General features: G+C 53.3%; 1 protein-coding gene across 1 annotated transcript in view; it reads right to left on the minus strand.

Moving 5' to 3' along the window:
• Positions 1-23,072, minus strand: part of RPS6KA5 (ribosomal protein S6 kinase A5) — a 62,721-nt gene extending 39,649 nt beyond the window's left edge. Inside the window, exons 1-2 of the mRNA XM_075330594.1 lie at positions 22,893-23,072; positions 2,760-2,831 (exon numbers count right to left, since the gene is read on the minus strand). Of these exons, the coding sequence (XP_075186709.1) occupies positions 2,760-2,831; positions 22,893-22,950 (130 nt within the window). The 5' untranslated portion in view covers positions 22,951-23,072. The remainder of the gene's footprint in view (positions 1-2,759; positions 2,832-22,892) is intronic.
• Positions 23,073-23,294: the final 222 nt, after the last annotated feature.

Below are 23,294 nucleotides of genomic sequence, written 5' to 3' on the forward strand. Positions count from 1 at the left end.
ATTAGCAATTGTTCGCTCATCCACAGCGGTGGCATCGCAGGCCGTGTGCTGGCCGAGCGTAGACCCCTGCTGTACTGTGCCGCCGCCTACCCAACTCCGCTGCAAGTCTCTATCCGGAAAAGTAGAGGCCATTAATCCTCATTTTTTCTCTGCAAGGACACCGGCGCCCAATAAAAATGCTATGAGGTGCTGCCGTTTTCAGCAGCTCTTCGATTGGGCTAAAAAAGGGAGATCCAAACCTAGTCACCTGCCCAATTCTGTTACCCACATCCGGAGACAGACTATAGTAAGACCCCACTAGACCGTCCAACTTTCTCCCTTTTCCTATTTCACTTTTTTTCATTTTTCTTTTAGAAGGACAAAATCTGCACCAAAAACCACAAACAGATGAAGGAAGAGATGTCCAAATATCTGACGGGCCGGACAGCATTTCCCCTCCGCCGCCGAGGTTGGGTAACACCACAGTGCTCTGCAGCCACAATGACACACCTAATTTTGTGCTGTGCACCCTGATCCCGCCGCAGACTGTGCCGCCATTAATACGAGGTGTGTGACTACAGACCCCCATCACACATATGTCACCCCCTATGGGCAAAGCATGGCGGGGGGATGTCTATATAACAAGGATATGCTGTGTTTACTCGATGCCCCCCATCAAGGGCTGGCGGTAGTTCTGATACGCACCTAGATCTGGACAAGTGGCGTTCACCGACGGGTATTGTGTTGCACACTTGGAGATATTCGTTGGATGATTTTCCAGCGATACCTCCTGTGAATGCCACTTATTGGCTCCAGATTAAAAAATCTATACCATATTTTTCGGATTATAAGACGCACTTTTGTGCGCAGTCTGCGGCGGGCGGTTGTGCGGGGTCTGGGGCGTCTGTATGGGGTCTCCGGTGGCTGGACTGGCACTGCGGGGCGGGCGTTGAGGACTTCATATAATGCCGCCGGGAATTGGCGCGTGCACAGATGGAGCTCTCGGCTGAAGCTCTCATCTGCGCATGCGACGCCTCTGGCTCATTAATCTCCCAGACCCAGACTTAAGGAAAATGGCAGCCGGAGGTGGTGCTTGCGCAGATCTGCACGAACTCCGGGCACAATTTCTTTGAAGCCCGCACCGCCCGCCGCAGCCCGAGCCCCAGCACAGCTACTGAAGTCTCTGTCACAGCCCCAGCACAGCCTACAGTTTCAGGGACACCCACCGCCCCTGTCTCCTGTGACCCCTCTCCACCACCATTGCTGCCCCCTCCGGTAAGGCTGCTTTCACACATCCGGCTTGAGCAGTGCGGCTCAATCCGGCTGTGCAAGCTATGCAACGGATGCGGTGAAAACACCGCATCCTTTGCATAAGTTTTTCCGATGCGGCCCGTCCGTTTTTTGCCGCTTGCGGCATGCTACTGAGCATGCGCAGTGGCAAAAACCGCATGCGGCGTCCGGATGCGGTTTTTGCCGCATTGCGCCGCCATAGGCATGCATTGAAAAATGCACTGCATCGGCTGGATGCAGCGTGATGCGGTTTTTTTTTTGCCGCACGAAAAAACGTGCCAGGCAACGTTCCATCCGGCCGCCGCATCGGCTAAATCTGCCGCATGCGGCAAAAACCGGATGGAACGCAAGGCCATGCGGCACAATGCAGCACTACTTAAAGTCCATGCAGTAAAAATGCAACCGGCAGCAAAAAAAAAAAAAAAACAGTTGCGATTTTCCTGCAAAGTGCCGGATTGTGCCGCATTGCAGAAACCGGAGGTGTGAAAGCAGCCTTAGGCACCACCGGATTGATTATAAGACGGACCCCATTTTTATTTTCCACTTTTTTTTATTCTGCATTTGGGGTGTGTCTTATAAACTGAAAAATACGGTATATACATGAAAACTGCAGCAGACTCCGCTATCCCATAAAGCTGGAAACGTACAATATACCGCCATATACAAGCCTTGTATACCGCCATATACTAGCTCTATAGGCCCCTCCTTTTAACCTCTGCCTTATGAATACATAGTGTACGAGCCACAAGTCAAAGGTTCACTGCTTCATCACACCTTCTGTTTCCATTTCTTACTATTTGCAAGATCTCTGCTTGCTGACAGTGAATGGAAACAATCTTAAGGACCTCTTTATAAGCTATGACAGACTAACAAAGCCGATCCAGGCAGGTGGGACATATCCGCTCTGTATGGACCCCCTTGTGCTGCCTCTACGTGGAAGCCACAATGCCCACAGCAAGCAGAGATCTTGCTAATAGTGAATAATGCAAACCCAAAATCTATTAGAGAAGTGCAGAATTTGTCATTGATGCAGAATCATTGCAGGAAGTTCTTTGTGCACATAAAGTGGTGCATTACATTGATGGATTCGGCCCGGAAAGTCATTGGTGAATTTTCCTAGATATTTCGCGTCATTGATGGAAGGATGAAGTGAACGAGCCGCCCCCAGAGAGAAGCTCGATATATGGAGGTGTGAGCTACAGGGAAATGTCAGGATGAGGGCGGCCGAGAGCGGTAAAGCTGCACATGGTACCCCGAGGTTGTACCTAGAGGTCATAGGGCGGCACACGGAGGCCTCTGTGCCCATCGGTGCTGCCTGTGCAGATCCGTCCCCCCGCATTACCTCGTTATATACGGCATCCGCTGAATCGCGCGCTGCAGAGGTGACAGCGGAGGCCTCAGCTGATATTCACACGTCGCAGTTTTTGCAAAATATTGCTGAAAAGTGCAAAATTCTCATGTGAAAAATGGCTTTAGTTTAAGTGACCTACCTCCCGTGCCCAGGACCTTGAGGAGCTCGAAGTTCTCGATTCCGACCTTCTCCGCGTGGCCCGTCAAGTTTGCTATAAAAGAAATTCATCAGATGTAACGAGGCCAAAAGGTAATTAATGAATGAAGGAGGAGGAGGACGGCTGTGCATCCTCTCCCAGCACTGATTATTATGGGGTCAGAGGGGCACAGGTAATCAAAGGGATCGATCTCATAAAAGATGGATTCATTAATATAAAAATGGGTTATTGCCGAGTCTGAGTCAGCCGGACAGATAATTACTCATGGATGCGGGCCATCATCATCATCATCATCATCCCTCAGCGGCCACCTAATACCCCACCAGTGATTACCCCAATACCCTGTATAATGGCCGGGAACAGGCCGCTCGGAGGATGTATATACGGATCGGGGGGTGACACACGGGTGCCATTAATGATGCCACAGCTGCTGTTTATGTGGCTTTATCACCTTTGTGACCCTTCCACATCCTATAAGGGCAGTAATGTGTCAGAGGAGCCTCATCCGGCAACATTAGATACAAACAGCGAGCACAGACACTATGTATACAGGGGGCGCACAGCTCCATATACACCAGGTATACAGAGAGCGTACAGGGAGCACCGCCTCGTATCCACCTAATAAGAAGCGTCCGGGGCAATGACACATCATTACCAGCACATTATAGGGAGAGGACAGTGTGTGCTGCTGCGACAGGGACATGTGCAATCAGCAGAAAGCCATTATCTATTACAATAACCGAGGATGTCCCAATAATTTATTACTGCAATTATACAATAGAATCCAACAGCTCCAGAAGGAATACACTCATCACAACAAAGGAGTAACCCCCGGACAGCAAGAGCCGAACCCCACACCGGGATCCATTGTAATTACACGAATCCTGTATTATCCTCCAGAGCTGCACTCACTATTCTGCTGCTGCAGTCACTGTGTACATACATTACATTACTGATCCCGAGTTACCTCCTGTATTATGCTCCAGAGCTGCACTCACTATTCTGCTGGTGCAGTCACTGTGTACATACATTACATTACTGATCCTGAGTTACCTCCTGTATTATACTCCAGAGCTGCACTCACTATTCTGCTGGTGCAGTCACTGTGTACATACATTACATTACTGATCCTGAGTTACCTCCTGTATTACACTCCAGAGCTGTACTCACTATTCTGCTGGTGCAGTCACTGTGTACATACATTACATTACTGATCCTGAGTTACCTCCTGTATTATACTCCAGAGCTGCACTCACTATTCTGCTGGTGCAGTCACTGTGTACATACATTACATTACTGATCCTGAGTTACCTCCTGTATTATACTCCAGGGCTGCACTCACTATTCTGCTGGTGCAGTCACTGTGTACATACATTACATTACTGATCCCGAGTTACCTCCTGTATTATACTCCAGAGCTGCACTCGCTATTCTGCTGGTGCAGTCACTGTGTACATACATTACATTACTGATCCTGAGTTACCTCCTGTATTATACTCCAGAGCTGCACTCACTATTCTGCTGGTGCAGTCACTGTGTACATACATTACTGATCCTGAGTTACCTCCTGTATTATACTCCAGAGCTGCACTCACTATTCTGCTGGTGCAGTCACTGTGTACATACATTACTGATCCTGAGTTACCTCCTGTATTATACCCCAGAGCTGCACTCACTATTCTGCTGGTGCAGTCACTGTGTACATACATTACTGATCCTGAGTTACCTCCTGTATTATACTCCAGAGCTGCACTCACTATTCTGCTGGTGCAGTCACTGTGTACATTACATTACTGATCCTGAGCTATATCCTATAATATACTCCAGAGCTGCACTCACTATTCTACTGTGTACAGTCATATGAAAAAGTTTGTGCACCCCTATTAATGTTAACCTTTTTCTTTATAACAATTTGGGTTTTTGCTATTTCAGTCTCATATATCTAATAACTGATGGACTGAGTAATATTTCTGGATTGAAATGAGGTTTATTGTACTAACAGAAAATGTGCAATCCGCATTTAAACAAAATTTGACCGGTGCAAAAGTATGGGCACCTCAACATAAAAGTGACATTAATATTTTGTAGATCCTCCTTTTGCAGAAATCACAGCCTCTAGTGGCTTCCTGTAGCTGTTAATGAGTTCCTGGATCCTGGATGAAGGTAGATTTGACCATTCCTGTTTACAAAACAATTCCAGTTCAGGTAAGTTTGATGGTCGCTGAGCATGGACAGCCGCTTCAAATCATCCCACAGATGTTCAATGATATTCAGGTCTGGGGACTGGGATGGCCATTCCAGAGCATTGTAATTGTTCCTCTGCATGAATGCCTGAGTAGATTTGGAGCGGTGTTTTGGATCATTGTCTTGCTGAAATATCCATCCCCTGCGTAACTTCAACTTCGTCACTGATTCTTGCACATTATTGTCAAGAATCTGCTGATACTGAGTTGAATCCATGCGACCCTGAACTTTAACAAGATTCCCGGTGCCGGCATTGGCCACACAGCCCCAAAGCATGATGGAACCTCCACCAAATTTCACTGTGGGTAGCAAGTGCTTTTCTTGGAATGCCGTGTTTCTTGCCTCCATGCATAACGCCTTTTTGTATGACCAAACAACTCAATCTTTGTTTCATCAGTCCACAGGACCTTCTTCCAAAATGTATCTGGCTTGTCCAAATGTGCTTTTGCATACCTCAGGCGACTCTGTTTGTGGCGTGCTTGCAGAAACGGCTTCTTTCTCATCACTCTCCCATACAGCTTCTCCTTGTGCAACGTGCGCTGTATTGTTGACCGATGCACATTGAAACCATCTGCAGCAAGATGATGCTGCAGGTCTTTGGAGGTGGTCTGTGGATTGTCCTTGACTGTTCTCACCATTCTTCTTCTCTGCCTTTCTGATATTTTTCTTGGCCTGCCACTTCTGGGCTTAACAAGAACTGTACCTGTGTTCTTCCATTTCCTTACTATGTTCCTCACAGTGGAAACTGACAGTTTAAATCTCTGAGACAACTTTTTGTACCTTCCCCCGAACAACTATGTTGAATAATCTTTGTTTTCAGATCATTTGAGAGTTGTTTTGAGGAGCCCATGATGCCTCTCTTCATAGGAGATTCACATAGAAGAACAACTTAAAGTGGCCACCTTAAATACTGTATTTTTCGCTTTATAAGGCGCACCGGATTAGAAGACGCATCCCAAATTTAGACATAAAAAAGGTAAAAAAAAGAAAAAAAAAAGAAAAATGGGGTCAGTCTTATACTCCGGTGTTCTCTTACCTTAGGGTGGCAGCAGTGGTGGTGAAGCGGGGTCACAGGAGGCACAGGTTGTGCTGGCAGGCGTGGCAGGTCAGTGGCAGGGGGTCCGTGGTGGCGGCAGCAGCGGCGGCGGGTGAGTCATGCAGCAGGCCGGTGCAGTGAGTGTCCCAGTGTCCGCAGTCCCAGTTCAAATGATGGCTCAGTAGTGGCAGCGGCGGTGACGGCTCAGTGGTGGCAGCGGCGGTGACGGCTCAGTGGTGGCAGCGGCGGTGACGGCTCAGTGGTGGCAGCGGCGGTGACGGCTCAGTGGTGGCAGCGGCGGTGACGGCTCAGTGGTGGCAGCGGCGGTGACTGCTCAGTGGTAGAGCAGACCGATGCCGTGTTTTCCCAGTGTGTCCGCGGTCCCGATTCAAGTGATGGCGCCCGGAGCGACGCATGCGTACATGGAGCTCTCATCCAAGGGCTCAATCTGCGCACGCGCCCGCTCCCGGCGCCATCATTTGAAAGTGGGACCGCGGACAAACTGGGTAGCTTGCTGCACAGCCGCCCGCCCCGCACGCAGAGAGTGGCAGCCAGCAGGCTGCCCGCCCACCCTGCATGCAAGCGGCCAGGTACCTGTGCTTGCGTGCGTGCGGCAGCCAGGTGCCTGTGTGAGGGCGGCAGCTGTCAGCCGCCCGCACGGGCACCCGACCGCACACAGCGCCCGGCCGTACACAGCGCCCGGCCGCACACAGCGCCCGGCCGCACACAGCCACGGGTACCCGGCTGCCACTGCACGCAAGCACAGGTACCCGGCCGCTTGCACGCAGCCACAGGCACCCGGCCGCCCGATCGCCGCACAGACAGGACCCCCAGGTACCGCTATATTCGGATTATAAGACGCACCCCCATTTTCCTCCCAAATTTTTGGGAGGAAAAGTGCGTCTTATTAAGCGAAAAATACGGTAACTTTTCTCATGATTGGATGCACCTGCCTATGAAGTTCAAAGCTCAATGAGGTTACAAAACCAATTTAGTGCTTTAGTAAGTCAGTAAAAAGTAGTTAGGAGTGTTCAAATCAAGAAATTGATAAGGGTGCCCATACTTTTGCACCGGTCAAATTTTGTTTAAATGCGGATTGCACATTTTCTGTTAGTACAATAAACCTCGTTTCAATACAGAAATATTACTCAGTCCATCAGTTATTAGATATATGAAACCGAAATAGCAAAAACCCAAATTGTTATAAAGAAAAAAGGTTAACATTAACAGGGGTGCCCAAACTTTTTCATATGACTGTATATACATCACATTACTGATCCTGAGTTACCTCCTGTATTATACTCCTGAGCTGCACTCACTATTCTGCTGGTGCAGTCACTGTGTATATAAATTACATTGCTGATCCTGAGTTACCGCCTGTATTATACTCCTGAGCTCCACTCACTATTCTGCTGGTACAGTCACTGTGTACATACATTACATTACTGATCCTGAGTTACCTCCTGTATTATACTCCAGAGCTGCACTCACTATTCTGCTGGTGCAGTCACTGTGTATATAAATTACATTGCTGATCCTGAGTTACCGCCTGTATTATACTCCTGAGCTCCACTCACTATTCTGCTGGTGCAGTCACTGTGTATATACATACATTACTGATCCTGAGTTACCGCCTGTATTATACTCCAGAGCTGCACTCACTATTCTGCTGGTGCAGTCACTGTGTATATACATACATTACTGATCCTGAGTTACCGCCTGTATTATACTCCAGAGCTGCACTCACTATTCTGCTGGTGCAGTCACTGTGTATATACATTACATTGCTGATCCTGAGTTACCGCCTGTATTATACTCCTGAGCTCCACTCACTATTCTGCTGGTGCAGTCACTGTGTATATACATACATTACTGATCCTGAGTTACCGCCTGTATTATACTCCAGAGCTGCACTCACTATTCTGCTGGTGCAGTCACTGTGTACATACATTACATTACTGATCCTGAGTTACCTCCTGTATTATACTCCTGAGCTGCACTCACTATTCTGCTGGTGCAGTCACTGTGTATATACATTACATTGCTGATCCTGAGTTACCTCATGTATTATACTCCAGAGCTGCACTCACTATTCTGCTGCTGGTGCAGTCACTGTGTATATACATTACATTACTGATCCTGAGTTACGTCCTGTATTATACTCCAGAGCTGCGCTCACTATTCTGCTGGTGCAGTCACTGTGTACATACATTACTGATCCTGAGTTACCTCCTGTATTATACTCCAGAGCTGCACTCACTATTCTGCTAGTGCAGTTACTGTGTACATACATTACATTACTAATCCTGAGTTACCCCCTGTATTATACTCCAGAGCTGCACTCACTATTCTGCTGGTGCAGTTACTGTGTACATACATTACATTACTAATCCTGAGTTACCTCCTGTATTATACTCCAGAGCTGCACTCACTATTCTGCTGGTGCAGTCACTGTGTACATACATTACATTACTGATCCTGAGTTACACCCTGCATTATAATCCAGAGCTGCACTCACTATGTTGCTAGTGGTGGTAAACTTACAGAGGAGACCTAGGATGGAGATGTGGAGCTACGTAGCAATTAGGATGTAGCAGTGGAGTAACGCAGCAGAGCTAGGATGTAGCAGTGGAGTAACGCAGCAGAGCTAGGATGGAGCCGTGGAGTAACGCAGCAGAGCTAGGATGGAGCCGTGGAGTAACGCAGCAGAGCTAGGATGGAGCTGTGGAGTAACACAGCAGAGCTAGGATGTAGCAGTGGAGTAACGCAGCAGAGCTAGGATGTAGCAGTGGAGTAACGCAGCAGAGCTAGGATGGAGCCGTGGAGTAACGCAGCAGAGCTAGGATGGAGCCGTGGAGTAACGCAGCAGAGCTAGGATGGGGCAGTGGAGTAACGCAGCAGAGCTAGGATGTTGGCGTGGAGTAACGCAGCAGAGCTAGGATGGAGCCGTGGAGTAACGCAGCAGAGCTAGGATGGAGCCGTGGATTAACGCAGCAGAGCTAGGATGGAGCCGTGGAGTAACGCAACAAAGCTGGGATGGAGCCGTGGAGTAACGCAGCAGAGCTAGGATGGAGCCGTGGAGTAACGCAGCAGAGCTAGGATGGAGCCATGGAGTAACGCAGCAGAGCTAGGATGGAGCCATGGAGTAACGCAGCAGAGCTAGGATGGAGCCGTGGAGTAACGCAGCAGAGCTAGGATGGAGCCGTGGAGTAACGCAGCAGAGCTAGGATGGAGCCGTGGAGTAACGCAGCAGAGCTAGGATGGAGCCATGGAGTAACGCAGCAGAGCTAGGATGGAGCCGTGGAGTAACGCAGCAGGGATGAAGCCATGGATTAACGAAGCGGAGCTAGGATGGAGCCGTGGATTAACGCAGCAGAGCTAGGATGGAGTAGTGGGGTAACGCAGCAGAGCTAGGATGTAGCAATGGAGTAATGCAGCAGAGCTAGGATGTAGCAGTGGAGTAACGCAGCAGAGCTAGGATGTAGCAATGGAGTAATGCAGCAGAGCTAGGATGGACCTGTGGAGTAACGCAGAAGAGCTAGGATGTTGGCGTGGAGTAACGCAGCAAAGCTAGGATGTAGCAATGGAGTAACGAAGCAGAGCTAGGATGTAGCAATGGAGTAACGAAGCAGAGCTAGGATGTAGCAATGGAGTAACGAAGCAGAGCTAGGATGGAGCTGTGGAGTAACGCAGCAGAGCTAGGATGGAGCCATGGAGTAACGCAGCAGAGCTAGGATGGAGCCATGGAGTAACGCAGCAGAGCTATGATGGAGCCATGGAGTAACGCAGCAGAGCTAGGATGGAGCCATGGAGTAACGCAGCAGAGCTATGATGGAGCCATGGAGTAGCGCAGCAGAGCTAGGATGGAGCCATGGAGTAACGCAGCAGAGCTAGGATGGAGCTGTGGAGTAACGCAGGAGAGCTAGGATGGAGCAGTGGAGTAACGCAGCAGAGCTAGGATGTAGCAGTGGAGTAAAGCAGCAGAGCTAGGATGGAGCTGCGGAGTAACGCAGCAGAGCTAGGATGGAGCCATGGAGTAACGCAGCAGAGCTAGGATGGAGCCATGGAGTAACGCAGCAGAGCTAGGATGGAGCTGTGGACTAACGCAGCAGAGCTAGGATGGAGCTGTGGACTAACGCAGCAGAGCTAGGATGGAGCAGTGGAGTAACGCAGCAGAGCTAGGACAGTGGCGTGGAGTAACGCAGCAGAGCTAGGATGCAGCCATGGAGTAACGCAGCAGAGCTAGGATGGATCTGTGGAGTAACGCAGCAGAGCTAGGATGGAGCAGTGGAGTAACGCAGCAGAGCTAGGACAGTGGCGTGGAGTAACGCAGCAGAGCTAGGATGGAGCCGTGGAGTAACGCAGCAGAGCTAGGATGGAACCGTGGAGTAATGCAGCAGAGCTAGGATGGAGCCGTGGAGTAACGCAGCAGAGCTAGGATGGAGCTGTGGACTAACGCAGCAGAGCTAGGATGGACCTGTGGAGTAACGCAGCAGAGCTAGGATGGAGCAGTGGAGTAACGCAGCAGAGCTAGGACAGTGGCGTGGAGTAACGCAGCAGAGTTAGGATGGAGCCGTGGAGTAACGCAGCAGAGCTAGGATGCAGCCATGGAGTAACGCAGCAGAGCTAGGATGGATCTGTGGAGTAACGCAGCAGAGCTAGGATGGAGCAGTGGAGTAACGCAGCAGAGCTAGGATGGATCTGTGGAGTAATGCAGCAGAGCTAGGATGGAGCAGTGGAGTAATGCAGCAGAGCTAGGATGGAGCTGCGGAGTAACGCAGCAGAGCTAGGATGGAGCCGTGGAGTAATGCAGCAGAGCTAGGATGGAGCCGTGGAGTAACGCAGCAGAGCTAGGATGGAGCTGCGGAGTAACGCAGCAGAGCTAGGATGGAGCCGTGGAGTAATGCAGCAGAGCTAGGATGGAGCCGTGGAGTAACGCAGCAGAGCTAGGATGCAGCCATGGAGTAACGCAGCAGAGCTAGGATGGATCTGTGGAGTAATGCAGCAGAGCTAGGATGGAGCAGTGGAGTAATGCAGCAGAGCTAGGATGGAGCTGCGGAGTAACGCAGCAGAGCTAGGATGGAGCCGTGGAGTAATGCAGCAGAGCTAGGATGGAGCCGTGGAGTAACGCAGCAGAGCTAGGATGGAGCTGCGGAGTAACACAGCAGAGCTAGGATGGAGCCGTGGAGTAATGCAGCAGAGCTAGGATGGAGCTGCGGAGTAACGCAGCAGAGCTAGGATGGAGCCGTGGAGTAACGCAGCAGAGGTAGGATGGAGCCGTGGAGTAACGCAGCAGAGCTAGGATGGAGCCGTGGAGTAATGCAGCAGAGCTAGGATGGAGCCGTGGAGTAACGCAGCAGAGCTAGGATGCAGCCATGGAGTAACGCAGCAGAGCTAGGATGGATCTGTGGAGTAATGCAGCAGAGCTAGGATGGAGCAGTGGAGTAATGCAGCAGAGCTAGGATGGAGCTGCGGAGTAACGCAGCAGAGCTAGGATGGAGCCGTGGAGTAATGCAGCAGAGCTAGGATGGAGCCGTGGAGTAACGCAGCAGAGCTAGGATGGAGCTGTGGAGTAACACAGCAGAGCTAGGATGGAGCCGTGGAGTAATGCAGCAGAGCTAGGATGGAGCTGTGGAGTAACGCAGCAGAGCTAGGATGGAGCTGCGGAGTAACGCAGCAGAGCTAGGATGGAGCCGTGGAGTAACGCAGCAGAGGTAGGATGGAGCCGTGGAGTAACGCAGCAGAGGTAGGATGGAGCCGTGGAGTAACGCAGCAGAGGTAGGATGGAGCCGTGGAGTAACGCAGCAGAGCTAGGATGATCACTATCAGAGGGTCCTAAGTACGGGGGGCACCATGTACCGTAGCGCAGTGCTCTGGTCGCTGGGGTCCTGCCGGCTTCTCCGTGCATCTTCCTTCTGTCGCTGCAGGATGACAGATGTGCCGGGCACATGAATGCCGCAGACGTGCGCTCTCCTGTGAATAATATCGCCAAACGCTGCCTAATGCCTGAAAACATCTCCATGATTTACTGTCGCCTACACAAGCTCCGGACTGAGGAGGGAGAGAAGCTGTCACCGCGGTAAGGAGATCCCGGGCTGTCACTGCCGCACAGAAGATCCCGGGCTGTCACCGCGGTAAGGAGATCCCGGGCTCTCGCTGCCGCACAGAAGATCCCGGGCTCTCGCTGCCGCACACAAGATCCCGGGCTCTCGCTGCCGCACAGAAGATCCCGGGCTCTCGCTGCCGCACAGAAGATCCCGGGCTCTCGCTGCCGCACAGAAGATCCCGGGCCCTCGCTGCCGCACAGAAGATCCCGGGCTCTCGCTGCCGCACAGAAGATCCCGGGCTCTCGCTGCCGCACAGAAGATCCCGGGCTCTCGCTGCCGCACAGAAGATCCCGGGCTCTCGCTGCCGCACAGAAGATCCCGGGCTCTCGCTGCCGCACAGAAGATCCCGGGCTGTCACTGCCGCACAGAAGACCACGGGCTCTCACTGCTGCACATGTAAGGAGATCCTGGGCTCTTGCTGCCGCACAGAAGATCCCGGGCTCTCACTGCCGCATATGTAAGGAGATCTTGAGCTCTCACTGCCGCACATGTAAGGAGATCCCGGGGTCTCGCTGCCGCACAGGTAAGGAGATCCCGAGCTCTCACTGCCGCACATGTAAGGAGATCCAGAGCTCTCACTGCCGCACATGTAAGGAGATCCCGGGCTCTCGCTGCCGCACAGGTAAGGAGATCCCGGGCTCTCGCTGCCGCACATGTAAGGAGATCCCAGGCTGTCACTGCCGCACATATAAGGAGATCCCGGGCTGTCACTGCCGCGCATGTAAGGAGATCCCGGGCTCTCACTGCCGCACAAAAGATCCCGGGCTCTCACTGCCGCACATGTAAGGAGATCCCGGGCACTCACTGCCACACAGAAGATACCGGGCTCTCACTGCCGCACATGTAAGGAGATCCCGGGCTCTCGCTGCCGCACAGGTAAGGAGATCCCGGGCTCAAGCTGCCGCACATGTAAGGAGATCCCGGGCTCTCACTGCCGCACAGGTAAGGAGACCCCGGGCTCTCACTGCCGCACATGTAAGGAGACCCCGGGCTCTCGCTGCCGCACAGGTAAGGAGATCCCGGGCTCTCACTGCCGCACATGTAAGGAGATCCTGGGCTTTCACTGCCGCACATGTAAGGAGATCCCGGGCTCTCGCTGCCGCACAGAAGATCCCAGGCTCTCGCTGCCGCACAGAAGATCCCGGGCTCTTGCTGCCGCACATGTAAGGAGATCCCGGGCTCTCGCTGTTGCACAGAAGATCCCGGGCTCTCGCTGCCGCACATGTAAGGAGATCCTGGGCTTTCACTGCCGCACATGTAAGGAGATCCTGGGCTCTCACTGCCGCACATGTAAGGAGACCCCGGGCTCTCACTGCCGCACATGTAAGGAGATCCTGGGCTTTCACTGCCGCACATGTAAGGAGATCCCGGGCTCTCGCTGCCGCACAGAAGATCCCAGGCTCTCGCTGCCGCACAGAAGATCCCGGGCTCTTGCTGCCGCACATGTAAGGAGATCCCGGGCTCTCGCTGTTGCACAGAAGATCCCGGGCTCTCGCTGCCGCACATGTAAGGAGATCCCGGGCTCTCGCTGCCGCACAGGTAAGGAGATCCCGGGCACTCACTGCCGCACAGGTAAGGAGATCCCGGGCTCTCACTGCCGCACAGGTAAGGAGATCCCGGGCTCTCGCTGCTGCACATGTAAGGAGATCCCGGGCTCTCGCTGCCGCACAGGTAAGGAGATCCCGGGCTCTCGCTGCAGCACAGGTAAGGAGATCCCGAGCTCTCACTGCCGCACAGGTAAGGAGATCCCGGGCTCTCACTGCCGCACAGGTAAGGAGATCCCGGGCTCTCGCTGCCGCACAGGTAAGGAGATCCCGGGCTCTCGCTGCCGCACAGGTAAGGAGATCCCGGGCTCTCGCTGCAGCACAGGTAAGGAGATCCCGGGCTCTCGCTGCTGCCGCTGCCATTTCCTTATTTTCTTTATTTATTTCTTTGCCACTAAAATCCTTTCTAATGAAAGCTTCCCCTCCATCTGGAGAAACATCATTTCGTGCCTTCCTGCTGAGCTAAATGCAGTACACAAATGTATTCAGAGATGCAAGAAAAGGGCATGGATCCAGAACCGCGGCAAGACATCAGCGGAGGGGGAGAACTACAGGTCCCAGCGAGCCCCAGATCACCTGCTGTGCCCCCTCCCCACCCCCACAATGCCCGGCTGAGGGGCTACAAGCCATGAGGTGAAGAAGCGTCTCGCCCGATCCGGGGACATCTGCTGGATTAATTCCTGAACACGCTCAATCTTGGCTCGGAGCTTTGCAGATAAGCAGCAGATTAGAGAGAGCTGCAGAGCACAGGACTGCGGAGCTGCCGGGTATATACTATATACTCCTCTTCTGATATATCCATGGTGAAGGGCTGTCCGCTGAGGTTGGGCCCAATGACCTGACGATCAATGCACAGACACCCAAACTCTGCGGGGCAGATCGCCCTGCTGTACGATCAGTGCGGACCCCCGGCAGCAGAATGAATGGACTACAGTACCAGAACCTCAGCGGAGCAGAACTACAGGTGGCAGCCTCAGAAGTGGTTCTCCGCACAGCGCCTTATGCCCAGGTGCGGCACATTACAGTTTCCGGATTATCAGGAGCTGCAGACTGCATTATGTCACTGCCAGGCATCTTACTTTACGACATTCGATGTAAAAAGGTGGCCGAGGACCCGCAGCCAGAGCGGAGATGATGCTGATCAAGCGTCGGACTGAAAGATTGGGATTTTATCTGTTGTATGCTGGATTAGCAGCGTTTCCAGATTATCAGGTGACAGATTTATGGAAGGACACATATTGCATAGTCCAGGGATATAAATCCGACAGCCATTGCCACAAGTACAGCGCTGTCTAATGCTCCTGTGTCTGGACTTGCTCCTGTTTACATTCCTGAACAACCAGGTGCTCTAAGAAAAGTGTTCTTCACCTCTTCTTACTGTGCATGAATAGAACCCTGTTCAGACGCAGGGATACAACAACGCTCATCGTAAAGCTGGGCTTCTTACAACTACCGTATATCCATTGACGATCCCCTCGACTCCAGACTCATCCATTGCAACTGCCGGCGGACTCCAGACTGATCCATTCTAACTGCCGGCGGACTCCAGACTGATCCATTCTAACTGCCGGCGGACTCCAGACTGATCCATTCTAACTGCCGGCGGACTCCAGACTGATCCATTCTAACTGCCGGCGGAATCCAGACTGATTCATTCTAACTGCCGAGGGACTCCAGACTGATCCATTCTAACTGCCGGCGGAATCCAGACTGATCCATTCTAACTGCCGGCGGAATCCAGACTGATCCATTCTAACTGCCGGCAAACTCCAGACTGATCCATTCTAACTGCCGACGGACTCCAGACTGATACATTGTAACTACCAGCGGACTCCAGACTGATCCATTCTAACTGCCGGCGGACTCCAGACTGATCCATTCTAACTGCCGGAGGACTCCAGACTGATACACTGTAACTACCAGCGGACTCCAGGCTGATACATTGTAACTACCAGCGGACTCCAGGCTGATACATTGTAACTACCAGTGGACTCCAGACTGATCCATTGTAACTACCAGCGGACTCCACACTGATACATTGTAACTGCCGGAGGACTCCAGGCTGATCCCTTCTAAGTGCCGACACTTGTAGCCAATGTGCTCAGATCTGCAGCCCTTGGTGCAGAAACGATGGGAAAGTAGTGCCGTGCGTTACAATATTTGTCTCGTCAAATTGAGCAAGACCACAACCGACTCGGTGGTTTCCATTTTCAACCATGATGCAGATGTGAATAGAGCCTTGGCTACACTTGTCAGCCTTGGCTGCAACTGGAACAAACTCTCCGCAGTGAAAAAGTATCAGCTTTGCTGAATCTGGATCTAAAGCACGTCGTCTTTCACTGCAGCGCGCACAGCGTATGCTCACTATGGAGTAAATAAGCAATGCTGTGCAGATGTCAGTCTGTATTGCAGGTCTGTCATTCCGTTCATGCACAAGGAAGCGCAGAATGAACAATGAGTACACCAGTCCTCCGTGCTGCAATCTATGAGGCCCCCTGGAATAGCCCTTTAAATCTGGACTTGTGCAGCCAACACTGGCTGCAGAGCAGCGTGCATAGTTCTGCAGTCTGCGCTCAGCATCGGACCGCCAGATGTCAACATTAAGCGTTCCAAGCTCCTAATCCTCCCCAAAGAACGTGTGCGGAAAAACATAAAACTTCTGAGAAGAGACAGAACAAAAGCAGCTGATTATAAAGATGGGAAAACAAGACGAGTAGTCACCCGGGGTCCTGCAGCTCAGGCCACGTTATAGGGGGGTGCTTATATAATGTCCACTAGTGACGCCAAAAACATGGCGGAGCGATAGAAACCATTCATCCCGGGGCACATGAGGATAAAAGAGTGAACAGATGGGGAGATGGGGCGAGTCTGGGTGTACACACACACACACGCATGGCACGCCTGACATCAATGTGCTCGCTGCACAGCACGGAGCCAGGCGCTGGAAACGCTCCAAGAGAGCAGACCGTCGCAGCAGAGACGCTCGCGCACTCAGAGGGGAAAACAGATCCCGCTCACACAACAAACGGCGCATGAATCCTCCGTGAACTCCGCGGTGGAGCAAACGCCGTGCACGGAAAAGGCAGGACAAGCCGAGAGATTGAATATATGCACGGGATATAAAAAGTCTACACACCCCTGTGAAATTCCAGGTTTATGTCACGCAAAAAAAAAAAAATTCTATGAAATGTTTTCAGGAGGAAAGGGAAAAATAAAAAAAGCAATACAATGGGGGTTGCATAAATCTACACACCCTTACACCGATACTTTGCTGACATTCTGGCTGCGATTTCTTTTTTGGGGGTTGGAATCTATCATACGGCACATCTAGAATGGTAGATCTTCGCCCCTCTCCTCCTTGCAGTGTCTCCTGTGTACAGCGCCCTCTTCAGGTCACCACAGATTTTCCCTCAGACTCAGGTCTGGGCTCGGGATTGGCCGTTTAATAACTCCCATCTTCTTCTGGTGAAGCTTTTCTTTTGCGGATTTGGAGGTCGCTTAGGGTCGATGTTCTGAAAGGTGAAATTCCTCTTCAACTACAGATTTTTATCAGAGGCCTATAGGTTCGATGTAAAATTGACTGATACTTGTTCTGTCCATAATAAAGCCCCAGTTACGACTGCCAAAAAACAGCCCGAAAGCCGAATGCCTCCAGCATGCTTCACTGTGGGTAGGGGGATCGACTGGTGATGCACAGTGGTGACTTTGCACATTTTGGAATTATGGCTAAAAAAAGTTCCACCCTGATCTCGTCAGACCAGAACACTTTCCCGCAGGCTTTTAAAAGACGTGGTTTAGGTTTTGGCAAAGCATAGCCGGGCTTGGATGCCTTTCTTTGTAAGATCGTGCTGCCTGACCAGACAGGCCGGACATATGAAGAATACGAGAAATTACTGTCAAATGCAGGACCTAACCAGGAGCAGCCAGAAATTCCTGCAGCTTTTCTACTGTTACTGTCGGCTTTTTGGCAGCCTCCGTGACCAATGTTGGAGGGACATCCGGTTCTCGGTAATTTCACTTTTGTGCTAAATTCAGCCACTTCTTCAGAGTTTCATGGTAGATCTAATGCCTTGGACGTGTCTTTGTCCCAATCTCCTAACTTTCCACAGCCCTTTGCTGTGTTGTCAGCTGTTTACAGACCAGAAAATGTCAGGAAATTTAACTTTCTAGGGGCATAATCAGAATTTCTGTAAATGACTGAAACTAGGTAACATGGGGAAAATGTGACTGTCTGATTCTGAACACACAACCACATCCCAATTATAAGAGGGTGTTCACACTTATGCAACCACATCATTTCAGTTTTATTTTTATTTCCCCCTTAAAATGATTTGTACAAATTATTGGAGACACTAAGGTGGAAACAATTCTGAAATTACTCTTCTTGGTAGGATTTTTTCTACATGAGAAAACCCCTGAATTTTAACAGGGGTGTGTAGACTTTTTATATCAACTGTATATTACATGGTGGAAAACACAGAAACAACCTCAAGACGCACTGTATACAACACAAGTCAGTTCTAGTTTTACTAAGTCTAAAAGTCCTACAATCTTTAACACACTAATTCTTCAGCATTTTCAAGATGTCTGCTTGCTGACAGTGAATAGAAATATTTGTATTTAGAGGCTGAGAACAGAGATCTGATGCTTCTCACAGCTGAGGATTTGCTGCAATGTATCAGTGCAGGTATGAGCCATCATTGCAGGACCCTGGTCCAACGGACACGTCAGAAGTGCCGGAACCACGCAAACCTTCCTGCGGGCATCCCTGATTACTAGGCCCAATGTAACGACATGACTGCATCAATCTAGGGTCTAAACCTGAATAAGAATGTCCCCATTCATTGACAGCAAGCACATGATACAAAAAACAAAATCAGGGATGAAATCTCCAGGTATTGATGATGTTAAAAAGACGACGAGGTACAGCGGTAATGCAAATGGAAACGGCAGCGTGAAAAGACAGAAAGCTGCCGAGCTGTCAGACACTGTGCCGAGGGCGAACCAAGCACACGGGCACTGCAGGCGGACAGTATACGGGACAGATAGAAAGCACATACACAACTACTGAGCAGACAGACAAGGGATCAATCCCTGATAGACTGCAATGGGTTAAATACAGGCGCTCTGTTCATGGGCAGGCAGTAACTGCAGGGCGGCAGGGTGCGGGGCGATACTCTGCAGGGTACGGGTCACTGTGACATGTTCTAGGTAGATACTGAGAAAGGGGCAGGTAGAGATCAGCTACAGAGGAAAAAGGATGAGGCTGAGCTGGTAAATAAGTAAGGAAGGGATCAGTAACAAGGTGCAGGACACCGGAGACAGCGTGCAAGGGAAACACGAGGTCAGGGGATGGGGTGCACACAAGGCACGAGGAGGTCAGGGGATGGGGTGCACACAAGCCACGAGGAGGTCAGGGGATGGAGTGCACACAAGCCACGAGGAGGTCAGGGGATGGAGTGCACACAAGGCACGAGGAGGTCAGGGGATGGGGTGCACACAAGGCACGAGGAGGTCAGGGGATGGGGTGCACACAAGGCACGAGGAGGTCAGGGGATGGGGTGCACACAAGGCAAGAGGAGGTCAGGGGATGGGGTGCACACAAGGCAAGAGGAGGTCAGGGGATGGGGTGCACACAAGGCACGAGGAGGTCAGGGGATGGGGTGCACACAAGGCACGAGGAGGTCAGGGGATGGAGTGCACACAAGGCACAAGGAGGTCAGGGGATGGGGTCCACACAAGGCACGAGGAGGTCAGGGGATGGGGTCCACACAAGGCACGAGGAGGTCAGGGGATGGGGTGCACACAAGGCACGAGGAGGTCAGGGGATGGGGTCCACACAAGGCACGAGGAGGTCAGGGGATGGGGTGCACACAAGGCATGAGGAGGCCAGGGGATGGGGTGCCCACAAGGCACGAGGAGGCCAGGGGATGGGGTGCACACAAGGCACGAGGAGGCCAGGGGATGGGGTGCACACAAGGCACGAGGAGGCCAGGGGATGGAGTGCACAAAAGGCACAAGGAGGTCAGGGGATGGGGTGCACACAAGGCACGAGGAGGTCAGGGGATGGAGTGCACACAAGGCACAAGGAGGTCAGGGGATGGGGTGCACACAAGGCACGAGGAGGTCAGGGGATGGGGTGCACACAAGGCACAAGGAGGTCAGGGGATGGGGTGTACACAAGGCACGAGGAGGTCAGGGGATGGAGTGCACACAAGGCGGTCAGGGGATGGGGTGCACACAAGGCACAAGGAGGTCAGGGGATGGGGTGTACACAAGGCACAAGGAGGTCAGGGGATGGAGTGCACACAAGGCACGAGGAGGTCAGGGGATGGAGTGCACACAAGGCACAAGGAGGTCAGGGGATGGAGTGCACACAAGGCACGAAGAGGTCAGGGGATGGGGTGCACACAAGGCACGAGGAGTCCAGGGGATGGAGTGCACACAAGGCACGAGGAGGTCAGGGGATGGAGTGCACACAAGGCACGAGGTGGTCAGGGGATGGAGTGCACACAAGGCACGAGGTGGTCAGGGGATATAGTGCGCACAAGGAGGTCAGGGGATATAGTGCACACAAGGCACGAGGAGGCCAGGGGATGGAGTGCACACAAGGCACGAGGAGGTCAGGGGATGGAGTGCACACAAGGCACGAGGAGGTCAGGGGATGGAGTGCACACAAGGCACGAGGAGGTCAGGGGATGGAGTGCACACAAGGCACGAGGAGGTCAGGGGATGGAGTGCACACAAGGCATGAGGAGGTCAGGGGATGGAGTGCACACAAGGCACGAGGAGGTCAGGGGATGGAGTGCACACAAGGCACGAGGAGGTCAGGGGATGGAGTGCACACAAGGCACGAGGAGGTCAGGGGATGGAGTGCACACAGGGCACGAGGAGGCCAGGGGATGGAGTGCACACAAGGCACGAGGAGGTCAGGGGATGGAGTGCACACAAGGCATGAGGAGGCCAGGGGATGGGGTGCACACAAGGCACGAGGAGGTCAGGGGATATAGTGCGCACAAGGCACGAGGAGGTCAGGGGATGGAGTGCACACAAGGCACGAGGAGGTCAGGGGATGGAGTGCACACAAGGCATGAGGAGGCCAGGGGATGGGGTGCACACAAGGCACGAGGAGGTCAGGGGATGGAGTGCACACAGGGCACGAGGAGGTCAGGGGATGGAGTGCACACAAGGCACGAGGAGGTCAGGGGATGGAGTGCACACAGGGCACGAGGAGGTCAGGGGATGGAGTGCACACAAGGCACGAGGAGGTCAGGGGATGGAGTGCACACAAGGCACGAGGAGGTCAGGGGATGGAGTGCACACAAGGCACGAGGAGGTCAGGGGATGGAGTGCACACAAGGCATGAGGAGGCCAGGGGATGGAGTGCACACAAGGCACGAGGAGGCCAGGGGATGGGGTGCACACAAGGCACGAGGAGGTCAGGGGATGGAGTGCACACAGGGCACGAGGAGGTCAGGGGATGGAGTGCACACAAGGCACGAGGAGGTCAGGGGATGGGGTGCACACAAGGCACGAGGAGGTCAGGGGATGGAGTGCACACAAGGCACGAGGAGGCCAGGGGATGGAGTGCACACAAGGCACGAGGAGGTCAGGGGATGGAGTGCACACAAGGCATGAGGAGGCCAGGGGATGGAGTGCACACAAGGCACGAGGAGGCCAGGGGATGGGGTGCACACAAGGCACGAGGAGGTCAGGGGATGGAGTGCACACAGGGCACGAGGAGGTCAGGGGATGGAGTGCACACAAGGCACGAGGAGGTCAGGGGATGGGGTGCACACAAGGCACGAGGAGGTCAGGGGATGGAGTGCACACAAGGCACGAGGAGGTCAGGGGATGGGGTCCACTGGACATGTCAAAAGGAAGGGAAGTGATGTGCATTGGGGGTCGGTTCTGTATATGGTGATAAGGAAGTCACTCCTGTATATGGGGGGGTCTGTCCTGTATATTTGGGGGGAGGGAAATCGCTCCTGTATATGGGGGGCATAGTTCCTGTATACGGGAGCACTGCTGTGTGGAGGGTTCGCAGTGCTGCCGTGTTTGGGGGGCTTACACTGCAGTGTGTGGGGGGAATCACACTGCTATTGTGTGTCGGGGGCTTACACTGCAGTGTGTGGGGGGAATCACACTGCTATTGTGTGTCGGGGGGCTTACACTGCCGTATGTGGGGGCTCGCAGTGCTGCTGTGTGTGAGTGGGGGGCTGACAAAGCTGCCATATGTGGGGAGACTTACACTGCCGTGTATGAGGGGCTCTCACTGCTATTGTGTGTGAGGGGGAGCTTGTATTGCCCTGTGTGTGGGGGGCTCGCACTGCCCTGTGTGTGGGGGGAGCTCGCACTGCCCTGTGTGGGGGGGAGCTCGTATTGCTGTCGTGTGTGTGGGGGGGGCTCGTATTGCTGCCGTGTGTGGGGGGCTCGTATTGCTGCCGTGTGTGGGGGGCTCGCAGTGCTGTTGTGTGGGGGGGGGCTCGTATTGCTGCCGTGTGTGGGGGGCTCGCAGTGCTGTCGTGTGGGGGGGCTCGCAGTGCTGTCGTGTGTGAGGGGGGGGCTCGTATTGCTGCCGTGTGTGGGGGCTCGCAGTGCTGTTGTGTGTGGGGGCTCGCAGTGCTGTTGTGTGTGGGGGGCTCGCAGTGCTGCCGTGTGTGAGGGGCTCGCAGTGCTGTCGTGTGGGGGGGCTCGCAGTGCTGTCGTGTGTGAGGGGGGGGCTCGTATTGCTGCCGTGTGTGGGGGGCTCGCAGTGCTGCCGTGTGTGGGGGGCTCGCAGTGCTGTCGTGTGTGGGGGGCTCGTATTGCTGCCGTGTGTGGGGGGCTCGTATTGCTGCCGTGTGTGGGGGGCTCGCAGTGCTGTTGTGTGTGGGGGGCTCGCAGTGCTGTCGTGTGGGGGGGCTCGTATTGCTGCCGTGTGTGGGGGGCTCGCAGTGCTGTTGTGTGTGGGGGGCTCGCAGTGCTGTCGTGTGTGGGGGGCTCGTATTGCTGCCGTGTGTGGGGGGCTCGCAGTGCTGTTGTGTGTGGGGGGCTCGCAGTGCTGTTGTGTGTGGGGGGCTCGCAGTGCTGTCGTGTGGGGGGGCTCGTATTGCTGTCGTGTGTGAGGGGGGGGGGGCTCACATGCCGTGTGTGATGGGCTCGCACTACTCTCCTGATGTGACACTACCCGTGCAGCACTCACCGCTCCGGAGCTCATGGGTCACAGTGAGCAGGTCACCTTCCCGGGAGGGCCCCTCCATGCCGCAGTACACAGACACTGAGCGCACGGGTAGAGGTGTCGGAGTCCGCGCCGTGTCCCCGCAGCGCTGCCCGCTCCCTCCCTCTCGCACCCCGGGCGCCGCTCTGCCCCCCGCCCCGGACCACTACGGCACAGTGCAACCCATCTCACTGCCAACCAGCGCTACCTAACCTGGGCAGCTAGTCGCACGCTCATTGGCTGGCGCATGGAAGAAGAAGGCGGAGCCCGACGCGCCCCAGAGATTCCCTTCCTCACTCCCTCATAGTTGACTGACAGATTGGGCGGAGCAACATGCGCGTCAACAAACCCGGCGACCAATCAGGCGCCAGAATGTCCCTCTACTAC

Source organism: Anomaloglossus baeobatrachus, chromosome 12 (genome assembly GCF_048569485.1).
Source record: "Anomaloglossus baeobatrachus isolate aAnoBae1 chromosome 12, aAnoBae1.hap1, whole genome shotgun sequence".
Classification (NCBI taxonomy): Eukaryota; Metazoa; Chordata; class Amphibia; order Anura; family Aromobatidae; genus Anomaloglossus; species Anomaloglossus baeobatrachus.